The sequence below is a fragment of the Camelina sativa genome, chromosome 6, assembly GCF_030686135.1.
Source record: "Camelina sativa cultivar CO46 ecotype springtype chromosome 6, ASM3068613v1".
In the NCBI taxonomy this organism is placed as follows: domain Eukaryota; kingdom Viridiplantae; phylum Streptophyta; class Magnoliopsida; order Brassicales; family Brassicaceae; genus Camelina; species Camelina sativa.
Window position 1 is genome coordinate 2,552,171 of NC_141885.1, and position 16,405 is coordinate 2,568,575.

The following is a 16,405-nucleotide window of genomic DNA, read 5'->3' on the forward strand; positions in this document are numbered from 1 at the left end:
CACGAGAGATTAGTCTAGTTGTTGTTCCTATTGATTTTGACAAACCGTTCCAAAGAAAGTGCTTTATTTTTGGTAAGATATTTAGAGCCCAAATTTTGTTTTTAACCTCAACAGAACCATGAGGAATATTTGGAGCAGGTGTCATATTTGTAGGGTCATGTGTAGCAAGCCAATAGCCAGATCGAACAGAGTATTCACCTGAGGAATTGTAGTGCCAAATGATCTTATCTATCATTTCGGATTGAAGAATGTAAATTTGCTTTAAAGAATCATAGTCCTTTTGTTCCAGAAGATTGGTCGTAGTGAAAGTATTCCAAGATTTAATAGAGCCATGTAATTGAATAAATGCATACAGAGTGCATCGTAGTTAAGGATCAGTAGAACAAGCTGGGCGTGGGGGATGGTCAGCTATAACATTATCAATATTTACACGAATTGATGAACCATCTCCAACCACATATCGTACACCTTTTTTGAGCAAATCAAGACCAGTAAGTATAGACGACCAACCATAAAACTGAGATTTTTTTGGTGTAGCATCTAATATTGAATCATCAGAAAAGTATCTTGCTTTCATAACTTTAGCAAACAAACTATTAGGATATTTCAGTATCCTCCAAGCTTGTTTCGCCAATAAAGCATCGTTAAACTTCTCTAAATCTCTAAAGCCCAAACCACCTTCTTTCTTAGAAAATTGCAGTCTTTTCCAAGCAATCCGCGAGATACCTCTTGTAGATGTGTTCTTCTTCCACCAACAAATCATCAATAAGGACTCCAACTCTGATATTAGACCAAGTGGAAGTTTAAAGCATGACATTGCATAAACATGCATTGCAGCTGCTACAGATTTTAGTAAAACTTCCTTCCCTGCTGGTGATAGGAATTTTCCACTCCAGTTAGAAGTACGTTGTCGAACTTGATTGACAATATATTCAAACATTTCTTTCTTTTTGCTACCAAATTGTTCTGATAGACCAAGGTACTTCCACCACCTCCTTTATTAAAAATTTTCAAAATTTGCTGCATTGAAACTTGGCGATGTCCATACACACGCGATCCAAACATGATAAGAGACTTTGATGTGTTAATTATTTGTCCTGAATAGTATTCATAGACATCAAAGGCTTGACAATTACGGTTGTTTGCTCTACAAAATAATAAACTATCATCTGCGAATTGCAAATGAGTGATAGGAGGAACTCTATTGCCAATCTTTATCTCTTGCAAATGTCCAGACGCAACTTGAGAATTGATGAGATGACTAAGAATATCAGCACAGAGGATAAACAAGTACGGTGATAACGGGTCTCCCTGTCTTATCCCACAGGTAGGAATCACCTTACCATATGGAGTACCATTTATAAGGACTGCATATTCCACCGTACGAACAGTGGCCATGATCCAAGTGATCCAAGTGTTGGAGAAACCAAACAACCTCATCGTTGTTTCCAAAAAATTCTATTTTACACGATCGTAAGCCTTACTAACATCGGTTTTAATCGCCATATATGTTTGAGAGACTCGTTTTCTTGCTTTGAGAGAATGCATGAGTTCGTGTGCTATTAAGATATTATCAGTTACCATACGACCTGGAATAAAAGCAGCCTGAGAGCTTGATACAATTGTGTCTAAATGGCCTTTTAACCGATTTACCGGACACTTAGAAATGATCTTGTAAATTACATTGCAAAGACCAATAAGACGATAGTCGGAAAGTGTAACCGGTTCAGGAATTTTAGGTATCATACATATGTTGGTGTTATTTAGATCTGATTTCATGGTAGATGTAGCAAAGAACTCTTTAACCTCGTTGGTTATATCATGGCCTACAATATCCCAACATTCTTTATAAAATCTGGCCTTTAGTCCATCCGGACCAGGCGCCTTATCATCACCAATAATAGAAAGGGCTTTGTTAGTTCATCATTGATCGTTTGAGTGACAGTAGGTGCGAAGTCAGCGAAGTCCATCGGTGTAACTTGGTGACCAGTTGAAGTGTACAGATTTTGAAAGAAATCAACAGCATGATTGCCAATAACAGTATCACCACAGTAGGAATTACCCTGATCGCCCTTAATTGAAGTTATATAATTTTGTGCGAAATGGTTCTTTGTTGTAGCATGGAAAAATTTTGTGTTGCGGTCTCCAGCTTGTAGCCACAAATTTCTACTTTTCTGTTTCCAGTAGATTTCCTCGTTCTTGTATGCAACTGCTAGCTCTTGTCTCAGCTGTGGGATAAGGTCTCTGTCTGGACGATATAGACTAGACATTGCTCTGTTAAGACGAAATTGAAGAGCATCTATCTGTTTTGTAGAGTTTAGCTTGTGATTGCGCTTACAACGTGCCATATAAGTACGACACTGCCTGATCTGGTCAATAATGGTATGATTTCGTTGACTCTTGCAACCATTCCAACCTTCTCTTACATAATCCTTGAAACTTGCCACATCTAATAATCTTTTATCAAAGCGAAAAGGTTTACGATATTTTGGATCATGAACCCCAAACCATAGTAGAACCGATCTATGATCAGAACCATTGAAGTCCAGAAAGTCTGATTCACTATTTGGGAAAGTGGCACTCCATTCATTGACTAGAACTCTGTCAAGGCAACATTTAACCGTAAAAGAGTGTCGTTCTCTAACCCAGGAGAACCTATCACCAGTTGATTTTATATCCGAGAGATCACAAAAAGACATAAGATGTCTAAAGTTTCGAAAGGTCCACTCAGCTCGGATAGGACCACCCAATTTCTCATTGTTTGAGAAAATTTCATTAAAGTCTCCAACCAATACCCAAGGACCATCTCTGGTTAAAGAAATTTGTTTTACACGATTCCAAAGATGGTGACGTTGGTCTTGGATTGGATGACCATAAACACAGGACAAATAAAACTGAAAATTATAATACTTAACGTTTACATCAATGATTCTAGCATCCTTAAAGTTCAGGGACACTGAAACATTGTTTTTCCAAAGTAAAGCAAGACCACCACTCCTACCAACAGGAGGGACAGTAATTACATTTTGATATCCTAGAGAATGAGCAAAGTCACTCACCTTAGCACACTTATTTAGAGTTTATACTAGAAAGATAATATTAGGTTTAAAAATACAACAGAGCCTATGTAAACGATTTTGAGTATTTGATGTACCAAAACCCTGACAATTCCATGAGATGATCGTCATGGAAACAGTGGGGGTACCGGGCCCCCCGCGCCTCTGTCTATTTTGTTGGTTGCAGAGCACGAACCTTCTGACTCGACCCTCTCCTTCTTTCGGATCTGGCTCAAGACCGCCTGATCTTCAGCCGCCTCCCACTGTTGGTAGAAAGCTTCCACATCCACACGTTTACGCTTTGCGCTCCCAGGTTCAGTTATTCTGAACGAACCTCTGTTTTCATGAACGGGTGAGAAGGTGTCTATGAATTCCTTGGTAAACTTTGTGTGTAAATAACGTAGACGTTCTGTAGTTGAGTCGGTATCCTCGAAAACACTTGGTGAAGAACTTGGAGCAGAACTAGGACCCGCACCCGGGGTAGAGTAGTGGCATTTCAGGCCTGGTATTGTTTCAAAAGGATCAATGGTCTGCAAGGTATTGGCTTCAGACGTACCATCTTGATCACCCGGGGGAACACCATCATGGTTCTCATCATGTGGTGGTACATCATGGTGCATATCTGCTTCCTCATCATTTGCACCACACTCAGCAACATCATGTTTCAGTGAGCCACACTTTGAACAGAATTTCCTAAGTCTTTCGAACCGGTACTTAATGATAGTGTTATCACCCACAGTAAATTGGAAATTTTATTGAAAGCGTAAGGGCCAATCCACATTCCACTCTATACTAACCCTTACAAATTCTACCAAATGGGCATTTTCATCGAAATCAACAATATCCACAGGCCCTAACTGTTCACCAACATACCTGGCCATGTCATTCAAAAGGTAGAGGAGGGGGATACCCCTAATTTGCACCCAGAAGGGGATTGTCTTCAAGGTCTCATCTGTGATGTGTGGGTGCCAACGATGAACCGACAACATCCACTCATTAAAAGACCAAGGGCCACGGCGCAACACCATATTCAGGGATTCTTTAGACTGGAACACAAACAGAGCTTTGTGAGCCCCCATGATACGACCAATCACCGAGCCTTTGAAACCCCAAATCCGTGTCATATGATCAATCAAAGCCCGCAAATTTTGTTTCCTAGGATTCACTGTTCGAACCACAAGAGAGAATCGATTCGCAGTCATAGCCTTTGCGATGAATTGAGGGGGTAGCAGAACAGGGGCATCCGTAATCCCCAAATCCAGATCTTGGAGAGATTTTTTGATGTAATCACTCATAGTGACTAAGTAAGTATCAAGGAACGGAGTCAGGAAAAGTGAAGACATAATGGATAGAGAAGAATTGCCGGGAAAGGGGGTTTTATACTGTTGAGGCCATGGCGGTTTCTCAAGACGGTTATCCAACGTGATAAACGGAATCGAAAAACTGCCATAAAACCGTTTAGGCAGAAAGAAACCAAGCAAATTCATTGTCCCAAAACTACAAAAACACTCTGAAAAGACACTTCGGCAAGGAGATAAGATCCTCCGGGTAATAACTTTCAATCGCACAAAAAATCGCCCTAGAGACTGGATATATGTCAACAAAAATTATCTATATTTTAAAAGAGTATCACTGTAACTAGAGAGCATGTGTGAAAAAATAGAATAAAAATGAATTGTTTTATTATAATATTTCAATTTTTTTTTTGAGCAAAACATTTTTTCATATATGTTTGGTTATTAATACGATAAACTTGTTGAAATGTTATTTTCAGTTAAATGCTTGGAAACAATTATTTTTAAAAGAAAAAGTAAATTACCCCTAGTTTTCTAATTTGATGTAAATAAATGATATGATTATTATAATATCTTATAGTAAGAAATATGAGGATTTTTTAGTAATCAGCCATGTAGTTTAATATGCTAAGAATTATAAGATAGTTTTAGATACTGTATTCGAAAATCTAAAATGAAGATTTTGTACACTAATTTTAAACTATATAGATGATATTGTATATATGCAACTTATTTGAATAAGGTTAGACAAAAAAAAAACAATGTAAAAGACAGTAATTTATTTATTTTGTTTAAAAGATGATTATTGTGTTTTTCATTTTCATATTATTTCATTTTTATTTTTTTTCTTCTCTTTGTTATATAAGTTTTTTGGCCCTGGACTCTGTTAAACAAATTAAAAGCAAAAGATTTTGTAAATCAATTATGTTTTTCCAAAAACTTACATCTATGCTGCAGTAACTTCTCTTAACAATGCATTATCTAAAAATTATAAGATACTCTTTGTCTTTCTTATACTCCGAGTCCGGATACTAATTAAATAAATAAAGAAGACGCAACAGTCTAAAGTACAATTATTAGTTTTTATTTTGTTCACAGCCACCGACTGTTAATTCTGGAAAATGTACTAGTAAACTAGTTGAAGTATCTTGTTCAAGTAAGGTCCTAAACAGAAAACATATGCAATTAACGGGAAAAAGAACTGTAACACAGGTATAATGCATCGACCTACGCGACTCAGAAAATGACATATTAGCCCAAAATGACTAATTGGCCGAATATGACATAAGCCCAAACAACTGCTTATAATGAAAAAAGTGTTCTTATTACAAATCCACAAGTGACACAGTAAGTCCAACTAAAGCCTTTCCAGAAACATGAGAAATTTGAAAAGGAAAACAAAAATTGTCAAACAACAATTTGTATTATTGGGGCCAAACCGAATTAAGAAACATGTTTGAGTGTCAAAATTTAAAAATACTACATTAAAGATAGAAATCACTCTATTCATTACTAATCAATTTTAACTTGGAATCTCATGATCTATGATACAATATTAATGAGAGTCTAGTAACAAATATAACCGATCCAAAAATCAGCGAGATTCCATCAGAGATGAATAAATAATTATTTCACTAGAGTATGTTAGGATTTCACATACTATGTAGAAAACGAACACAAATATATATAACAGATTAATCTACTTGCTAACAATTAATTTTTACAGTTAAAAATTCTTAAAATTTAACAGTACGAATTATTTGATTTTAACAAACGAATTATATGATAAGAATACGCGACTCTTCAAAATTTCGATTGTTATTCTAGAGCTCAAAAAATCTCAGCTATATTATACTATATATATATATATATGTGTGTGTATAATCTTCTTTTTTATGGGCAGCCACATTTACAGTATACTTTGATAATTTTATGTCGAAACTTTGTTTCCTTTGGCCGATATATAGACTTAAATGAATTTTTTAGAGCACTGATATATAATATTTACATTGATATATTTTATAACGTTAGAGATAGACATCGTACCATATCTTATGCAATTAATAGCTACGAAGAATATTTCGTATTAAGAAATTTGGTCTAGTGGTAGATTCGGTCAACATGATAGTAGTGCTTTTAGATTAAGAGTTAAAATTTAGAGACATACCAAAGTTTTATAGATTAGAAAGTTGTAAACATGTATAATGTATGTTGTTTGAGTTAACTTCTCTATAAAAACTATTTCTCTTAGTGAACAAGACAATTAATTGCAACATGTTAAGTTGTATAATGAATTATGAATATGATATGTAATTCGAAGACGTAAAATGAGTGGAGTAAGCATGGCGTCATGATTATCAAAGCCCTAAAAGAGCACCCACCGCCCGGGATAATGTTCACAAATCGTAACCAAACTTTTGTTCTATTAAAGAATTTATATTCACTTTAAAAAACCTTAAAATATTAAGAAAGTGCAAACACACTCATACATGTGTGTATATAATATATATGTAAAGGGGTGACATAAGAAGGCTACAAATGGCCACAAATGTGAAAAAAGGAAACGCAAATGGACCAGAGACAACCCATGCGTGTGACCACAAAGTGATGCTTACTTATTTCTTATATATATGCTTACACATTTTTATTTATTTTATCTATAAATCAAAAATTACACAATAAAAGATCACAAACACACACATGGGCAAGCACTTCCATATACAAGAAGACTAATTTATACAATATTTCATATTTGCTTCCATAAGACCTACCTCATCACACGTCACCGTTTCATATTTGCAATATTGCATCTTTATATTCATTTTGGAAAACAACATTTCGTGCACTAATGTTTAAAATTGTCTACTTCTTCGGATCATAGACCAAACACAATTATGTGCATGCTTTATTATTATGGATGATGAATGAAATATTAATATGGTGTTTGAACGACGGATACTGGTAAACATCTAATGATTAAGTTATGGACCTTAATTATGGTTAAACTTAGTTATGGATTAATTAATATTATATTTATATATGTCACCATGACTTATTTTCCAAAAAAATTCAGTCATACTGTAATTTATTCCACAAGCTCCTTCTCGCATAACAGTTAATTACTAAAGTTATTTGTGTTTAGTTTTGTTTCACTTACAGATAATAATAATGGATGTCAGCTAGCGAATGTGTAGTTAATTAGTCATATATATTCTCGTATTAAACATTTCATACAATTATAAAATCCCCGGCATGTTACGTTATACATTAATTCATACAATTCATGATGTTCTATGCCACCACTTCATTGAGATTAGGTTTTCATAAAATGTGGTCAAAAAGAAACTTTGCTATAATATTACAAAACATGCGTTCCATTGATTTTTAATGAGTAATTAACCAGGTAATGATAATCTACTAGTTACCTGATCGAAATAAGATAACTTGATAATTCTTATTATTGCTGTACACTACTATATATAGATGCACGTCGAAATTCCCAGAAATCAATTTGTACTCCAATTTTGTTTATTAATTAAAAATTACAGCAAAAAACTAGTGGACACTTTGTTTTCTCTAATTATATCACTTGTTCTCTGCTTAAGTTACATAAATATTGCCAAAATGAAAACCTCTTAGAGAGATTGTTAAGTTAGTCTTGTTGCTTTCCCTGGTACAAGAGTTCGACCTTACTCCCAATCATGGGATACAAATAGGCCAGTAATCACACACACATCACACAAAATTACATGAAACCTAAAAACGGAAGAACACTTTTGTAATCAATCATGATCTATTTCACACATGCTTTAAGACCCTTGAATTACGTATGTGTGTATGTATATACACATACATATGTAATGATGTGGTCGTGAAGACCTTTGCACAAATCTGTTGTGTGTAGTCACATATTCACGTGTAAAAGGTCAACCTCTGGCTATATACATATATATATATATATGACATCTGAAAGTAACTCAACTGGTTGTTGAAAGTGTAAAGAGTCAGTATATATTTGATTTTGAGTTCAACTGGTATGGTGCATGGTTGGCATATTATTGACAGATTAAGGTCTGATCATGGTTACAAGTTCCTACTTATGATATTAAAAAAAAGTGTAAATATGTATACGTTTTAATTTCCATGCTAACGGGTCAATATTATAAGACTTATTAATACTTATGAACCGTAAAGAGTTTATAACCTATGAAAATTCTTCAGCGGCGTATATATTCTTAATGGGATTGAAAATAGCAACACAACCCCAATTTTAAATTTTCATTGGTAATTGCAATTTGCAAGTAATATGAAGGACATATCATATATAACTCTCAAGTTTTATAATGTTTCATTTCATTTCATGATAAGAAAAAAAATATTAAAAATAATTTTGGGGTACAAATTGAAATTACAAATGTATTCTAATTCTATGAGTTTAGATCACTTCATAATTTTTCTAATACCAATTTTACTATATACTGAAGTTTCATTCAGATTCGCTGATATATTTTTGCTATAATTTTTTTTTTATCACACTATATAGTTAAAGCCAAAGTAACTAACTGATTTTGTTTTAAATGAGCGGATTCCTAAATGAGCCATGCTTGTCAAGATGAAAATGATTTTAGCTTTTTCAAAGGCCTTTTGAACATGAATTACTGACTTTATTTTAAAGGTAATGATTATAGGTTTCTTCCAACAATGGTTTCCTATCATATGATTCTTCACCATAAAATTATTACATTTTATGGACCAACAGTTACGCACATACTCGCTGAAGGGCATGGTCTCGTGACAATATATAATATAATAGATGCAAAAAAATGTATTTTTGTTATATAGTATTGGGTACCGTGAAACATGGTCAGGTTATGTCCATAGTCATTAGAAACTAGTATTTTTATTGCTGCTTTTGATATGATGTTTATCACTTTTTTCAGTGTATAAAATATGGCTTCATGATATATTTTACCTTTCGTATACTTGATTTTGATGCATTGTGTTCATTACTTCATTCTTTTCGTATACATTAATTTAGACAAGTCTTCTAGGTAAGTTAGTTAAATTTAAGTACATTGATTATTTTGAACAATTTTTTATTTTTTGTTATTTAAATGGCTGAAAAGGTATTGGTATGGTAGCAATCCGTCCTGTATATTGATTTACTTGGATGGTCAAGTGAATTTCTCTAATTTAGGGTCAAAATTTATTATAACATCTAATTTTTATATTAAAAAAATTAATATACATGACACCGAGTTAATCTTTTTTACTGATATGTAAATTTTTAACAAATTTAAGCAAAAAAATACATATACAATATTGTAAAATCGATTGTTAAAATGTCTTTTCTATAGGACGACCTATGAAAAAAGTTTTCGAGAAAAGAATAATAGCGAGGTTTGTTTCAAGTTTCAACAAGAAAAAACAGAAAAGAATCATGTATAAAAATCAATCAAGTACTGATAAAATAGAAGTATTATTGGAAACAAACAAGAAGAGGAGTAAATTCAAAGACAATGATTTAGAATTCTTGGAGAAGGAAAAAGAAGAAGACAGCGTGGAGAAAGAGCCCAGAATGTTGAACGTTGTGTGGGCTTCACTCTTCACTCTGCACCACCACCCCAAAACCCTAGTTCATACCCTATCCTATTTTCTTGGTGTATAATTTATATTTTCTCTGTTTCATAAAGATTGATGTTTTGAAATATTTTTTTGTTGCATAAAGATTGATGTTTTGTAAACTTCTAAAAATAATTATTAAAAATATTTAAAATTTTGAATTATTATTGGTTTAAAATTAAATAATATCTTTCTAATCAAAGAAAAAATATATTTAAACTCAGTAATCATTATTTTATTAAAATATGTAAAAGCTTTTAAACATCAATAGTCACGAGGCAGAGAGTATAAATTTTCTTTCATCATTTTCCTCTATTGATATTACTATCTGTTTTGGTCGGAGATTAGTTTTTGATAATACGTGTGACAGCCAAAGATTTGAACTGAATCACAAAGCATTTTAGTATCCTATCATTTATTGAGAAATGGATATTTAACACACACAAAAATACGAAATAAGCCTTTCTATCTCTTTTCCTTGAAAAATTAGTAAATGTCCTAGTATTTGATAAAATGGCTGACGGTAAACTTGTTATAGGGTCCAACCAAAAAAAAAATTGTATTAGGTTGAACCATATTTATTAATTCATTTTAGGATTTGAATAATTTTTAGTATGATTATAGCAAATAGTATACAATGAAAGATATATACAGATCATAATCAGAGATATTCTTTGGATATGTATGAATAGACTAATAAAAAAAGAGAATCTCCTCAGTGCACTTGAGACAAATCTAAAACATAGAAAAATCTTTTGATTAGATTAAAAACAAGATTAAAGAAGGAACGAAAAAACAAGAAAGTGGGTTTGGCTATATAAGAAACGAGTGCGATTATTAATGATTAAAAGTAAAAGTCTTTTTGGTCTCTGGTCGGTAGACAATCCGTGTGTCCTGTGGTCAGTGTTTGTTTTTTATAATATTCTTTTAGTTTAATTTTTCGAGTTTTTTTTGTAGTATAATATTATTTTACTTTCCACTGGAAAAACAAAAAACATTAAGCAGCCAAATGAAATTCTTTTAACGCGTTGTTTCAGACACTGATGAAAAAACAATACTCATTATCTCTTTCTTCTTCCCCTTTAAATGCATGTCAAATTATTATGATTTTATAAAATTACTTTAATCACTGCCTTAAATAGCCGTGACATAACTTGTAAATTTCTAGTTATATTTTTTTAGGCATTAGTCTCATAGATGAGCTAGGTTTAACCGAGAAAAATATAATTAATAGAACATTTTTTTTTGTTTTGTTCAACTACTAATTCCACTGTTTTTAAAACAGCCGGACCGGAAAATGAATTGGAAGTCTTTCGGGTAACTGGATCAACCGATCGATCGGTTGAATCACGAGTCAATTAGTTTATTGGTTTGTTTACATTATATAAATATAATATCTATTTTTTTATAAATATATGATTATATGAAAAAATCATACATAATGAAGTACTAAACAACTAAAATTAAACTTTGAAATGATTAGATAAAATAACTAAGTAATTTTTCTATAAATAACAACATTTAATTTTAATTTGGTTTGAGTTTGAAGTGTAATAAAAATAAAATATTTTAATTTGATACTGACCCATTGGTCCGACACGCCGGTTCAACCACCGGTTCACGGGTTTTTAGCGGGGTTTTTGAGTTTTTTTTGTGGGTTTTTAGTTGTCTGGTTTTTATAGGTAACCAGGACCGGAATATCTACCGAATCGTGGTTGGATCGGTCCAGTCCAGATTTTAAAACATTGACTAATTCCCTTTTTGTTGAAGAAAAATTCACCTTTTGATATAGTAAATGTGTATATATTGCTTCTGTGCTTTATTTATAATTTTTAGACATCAGCTTCTATTTTCACAAGTTGTTATAAAAAAAAAAACTTCTATTTTCACAAGTTGGCACTTGAGACAATAATAATAATAATAAAGGTTTCTTAGGCAATATTTTTGGGTCCTGATTATGCTCAAATGCCAAAAAAATATAAGTAAACATGAGTGTCTATTTGACCATTCTAACTTCTAGAAAAGTTTCAAATGAAATAATTTTGTCAACTATATGTTTGTCTATGAAGCTGACCACAATCATCTTGCTAAAATCATTTATTTTCTACCAGTTTTTACTCAACGCCTCATGACAGAATTTTCTATTATTGCATAATATTCTTGATCGCATTTCGTTGATCATACTAATTTAATTTAATTCGGAAATAACTCTATATAGCTCTTCAACTGTTAAATCGTAATTTTTATTATATAGTAGTTTATAGTTAGCACTAATCAGAAAGGTGGTGACGTGGTATTCCTCGTTTTCAAATAGCAAAAACTTTTATCCTAAACACGATTAAATTATGTGCGAAAAGGAACCAAAAATTCTTCTAATAACAATTAGAAAAGCACACACATTCATTAACATTAAATCTGTATACCTAAGAACACAAATAAATAATAATTGTTCATAGGAAGCCAAATCCATCAGAAAAATCTACAAGATGATGACAGCTCCCCATTTAGAAGTCGTAAAAGAAAAGCAAAGAAGATGTGCAGCCCTTACAGTTTCATTTTCTTTTTGTTAAATATTCATGATAAATATACCCCAAAAAAAAAAAAAAAACTCGTGGTCCCAAAGAAAACGTATAATTGATACTAACATTAATTAAAGAAAAGATTCAGTAAATGAAAGAATTTGACTTTTTTTTATATAATTATGAAATAGAAAGAAACTAAGTTTACTAGAAATTTTTGATTAGCAAAAAAGAAAAAAAATCCATAAACATTACTACGTTTTGTAATAGTTTAGGTTACATTAAATTTTATTTAGTATATGTAATGTGTATTTTTATCGAAGATAATGGCGGTCTGATTGTACAAACCGGTAAAAAGGTTTATTTTTTTTTAACTGATTTTTTTTATTTCGAAAGAAATAACTAATATTAAAATTAAAAAAGCATTTTTCTTTGTTTAAAATATAGGGAGACACATTATATACCACTATATATAAACATGTGTATCCATTATCAAATGGGATGTTTGTGACCTTTTGTCTCGTCTTCTATAATTCTCTTTCTCTTTTCCAAAAACAAAAAAAACAAAAAAGATGTATGCAATGAAAGAAGAAGATTGTCTTCAAACATTTCACAACTTACAAGACTACCAAGACCAGTTTCTTCTTCATCACCATCCTCAGATCCTCCCTTGGTCGTCATCATCTTTACCTTCTTTTGACCCGACCCATTTCCCATCTAACCCGACCCGTTATTCTGACCCAGTTCACTGCTTTGACAGAAGAGCTTCTGCGTCTTCTTCTTCCTTTAACTATAACGACAGTTTCGTCTCTCCTCCTCCTTCCATGGAGCATCATCAGAACCATCTGAGGATTCTGTCCGAAGCTCTTGGACCCATCATGCGTCGGGGCTCGTCCTTTGGGTTCGATGGTGAGATCATGGGAAAATTGAGTGCACAAGAAGTCATGGATGCTAAGGCTTTAGCTGCTTCCAAGAGTCATAGTGAAGCTGAGAGAAGAAGACGAGAGCGAATCAACACTCACCTTGCTAAGTTGCGTAGTATTCTACCAAACACAACCAAAGTAAGTTGTCATAAATTAATACGCTTCCCCTTTCACGTCTCTGATCTTTTGAAATTTAAGTATGTTTTTCGAAAAATTTATACTAATTAATTTAACTATCTAATGGTACTTTCGAAAATTTATCTCTATTCAGTTATAATTAGTTAATAGTAATAGTAATTGTAAAATTTTCAAAACTGATAAGTGCCTCAACACGATATATTTATATGCTTTTTTTTTCTGTGGTTATCGATCATATATACATATGTGGTACTATTGTCATTTGTTTTTTTTTTCATTGTTATTTATCTTTTTTCTAACACTATGAAAAATCTTAATTAAATTGGTATTTCTGGTAGGCAAGTATAGTTCATAGATGTGGTATTTTAATCTGTAGTTATTATCATTACGAAGAAGCAGAAAAAAAAAATTAGTACATATTTATGATTCGTTTCTCTTTAATACAGACGGATAAAGCTTCGTTGCTAGCGGAAGTGATCCAACACATGAAGGAGCTAAAACGACAGACATCACTTATCACGGACACGTGTCAAGTCCCCACAGAGCCCGACGATCTGACCGTGGATTCGGCTTACAACGACGAAGAAGGAAACTTGGTGATAAGAGCTTCCTTTTGCTGCCAGGACAGGACTGACCTCATGCATGACGTCATTAATGCCTTGAAGTCTCTTCGCCTTCGAACTCTCAAAGCTGAGATCGCAACCGTAGGTGGTCGTGTCAAGAACGTCCTGTTTTTGAGCCGAGAAGACGATGAAGAGGATCATGATGGTGACGATATGGAAGGCTATGATGCAGAGAGGATGATGAATGATCGTGTGAGTTCGATAGAAGAAGCGTTAAAGGCGGTTATAGAGAAGTGTGTCCATAATAATGATGAAAGCAATGATAACAATAACTTGGAGAAGTCATCTTCAGGGAGTATTAAGAGACAAAGGACTAGTAAGATGGTAAATCGATGTTACAATTAGTTAATCCCTCTCCATAAAATTATTATTAATTAGATTGTCAAGTCATCATTACTTAATTAGGGTTTAGTTAATTAGAATTGCAAAATGGGATTATGGGTTGGTGGTTTTAATATTTAGTAGTATCTTTTTGGGTGTCTTTTTTAAGATTTGGTTTGGGTTTCTTCTTCTATGTTTTTTTAATCTATGAAGAACCCTTTGTTTAGGGTTTTATAGTGATGGGTTTGGCTTATATATTGTGCTATCATTAAGACATTAATTTTCTCGTCTTGATTAATATAGGAAATGTAATTAAAGAGTTTGGGTTTGTATTAATTAATGAAGGAGTGGAATCAAGAAGTTATTTTATGATCATATAGTATATGCAGTGTTTAAGAAAGCGCTAGGCGGTATCTGGACGGTGACCCAACGCCTAGTGCCTAGAACGCTTAGTTGGGGCCTAGATGGTTTTTAGGCGGTTTAGGCGTTTACAACATAAAACATTATATATATATAATTCTATTAAAATATATGATATAAAAATAAAAAATTTATAAACAACGGTAAGAAAAATACATTTATTTAAGTTATATTAACAACATATAAATGTTTATAATTACGTATATAGATATAAAACATAATAATTTAATTATATGTAATTTAAAAATTAGAAATAAATATTAAAATAAAATATATGTAATTTTAAGCGGGTTAGGCGGTCATTTAAGCGTCTGCTGAACGCCTAGCGCCTAGACCGCTTTTTTGAACACTGAGTATATGTAGAGTTTTCACTCTCGCATATCCATTGTTACAAACGAAAAACAATTATTTATGTCGAAGTCAGTTTTAAATGTGCATGGGTAAAAATGGTCTATATCGTAGTCGTACCTTTGCTAGTTTCTGATACGTATAAGACGCTCGTAATATTTTTTCCTCTCAATCTATATACCGTACAAATATATAGTTTATTAATGCGATATTTCCTAGAAAAGATTGAGGTAGAGAATTTATGTGATGGAGGGTTTGTAAGTTATGACAAGTGAAATCGATTGAGAGGAGTAGATCGAATCTTTTTCGTGGGAAGTGAGAACTTAGATCTTTGTTCTATTTATAGAAACTTAGTTTTGGGATCTCTTGCAATATTGTCTCTTTCGCCGTTACTGACCTACGTTATTTATTATTATTACAGAGGCATTTGATGATAATACCACAAGCACATTACGTCATATATGATCTCGTCGTCACTTTTGTATATATAGTTTTTTTTCTTCTAATTTAGTCACTATCCCAAATTCTACGTACAAGTACTACAACAAAAGAAAAGACTTTATTTTGTAACCATGGATCTTACATGTTATTTTAACTTGGTTCAAACACTTCAACTAGGTTCTTTCTCTATTGGAGTTTTTTAATGATCTAAAATCGTCCAAAAGTTGTATTTCTTGGACGGCTTTTAGACAGTGTAGATTCCAACGAGAAATGTACTCGAAAATATAATCTACTAGGAAAAAAATGACTCAAAATACAGTTACGTACGAATTAGTTAAAGCAACCCGTTAATGAGTATGTTATAGGCCAGAGTGAACCAACTCGTAGACCCAAATTTGGCCCAACAAATGCAGTATTCGATATTTGTGTTTCGTGGTGATGTGCTTATTATTTTGACACATGGGCTGATGTTGAGGCCCAATGTTAGGGAAAAATTAAAAACAACAAAAAATGTGGCCTATACAGGGATCGAACCTGTGACCTTCGCGTTATTAGCTAACATGCTACATATCAAAATTTACCATACGAATAGACCTGATTGGTAGCACACTTTTAAGGCTTTAAAAATGTTTAAAGTTTTGATAGTTTTGATAGGCACATTTTTGCCAATCAAACTTTTTTTTCCTTTTATTTTTTTAA

General features: G+C 32.6%; 3 protein-coding genes across 4 annotated transcripts; 1 reads left to right on the top strand and 2 right to left on the bottom strand.

Moving 5' to 3' along the window:
- Positions 1-367: 367 nt before the first annotated feature.
- On the bottom strand, positions 368-1,440 carry LOC147942169 (uncharacterized). The gene is made up of 2 exons (XM_087455950.1): positions 984-1,440; positions 368-867 (listed from the first exon to the last, which is right to left on the bottom strand). The coding sequence occupies exons 1-2, from the start codon at positions 1,438-1,440 to the stop codon at positions 368-370; spliced, it is 957 nt and encodes a 318-aa protein (XP_087312076.1).
- A 422-nt stretch (positions 1,441-1,862) lies between these two features.
- Positions 1,863-4,543, bottom strand: LOC147942170 (uncharacterized). Its single transcript, XM_087455951.1, has 3 exons — positions 3,854-4,543; positions 3,253-3,769; positions 1,863-3,034 (listed from the first exon to the last, which is right to left on the bottom strand). Exons 1-3 carry the CDS (start codon positions 4,541-4,543, stop codon positions 1,863-1,865), a joined length of 2,379 nt encoding a protein of 792 aa, XP_087312077.1.
- Positions 4,544-12,980: 8,437 nt separating this feature from the next.
- Positions 12,981-15,873, top strand: LOC104790184 (transcription factor AIG1). Of its 2 annotated transcripts, XM_087455748.1 has the most exons (3): positions 12,981-13,553; positions 14,000-14,500; positions 15,687-15,873. In XM_087455748.1, exons 1-3 carry the CDS (start codon positions 13,065-13,067, stop codon positions 15,774-15,776), a joined length of 1,080 nt encoding a protein of 359 aa, XP_087311874.1. In that variant the 5' UTR covers positions 12,981-13,064; the 3' UTR covers positions 15,777-15,873. The 2 variants fall into 2 exon arrangements, with proteins under 2 accessions (XP_087311874.1, XP_010514188.1); XM_010515886.2 differs by lacking the exon at positions 15,687-15,873 and having other exon boundaries at positions 14,000-14,872.
- The last annotated feature ends 532 nt before the right edge of the window (positions 15,874-16,405 follow it).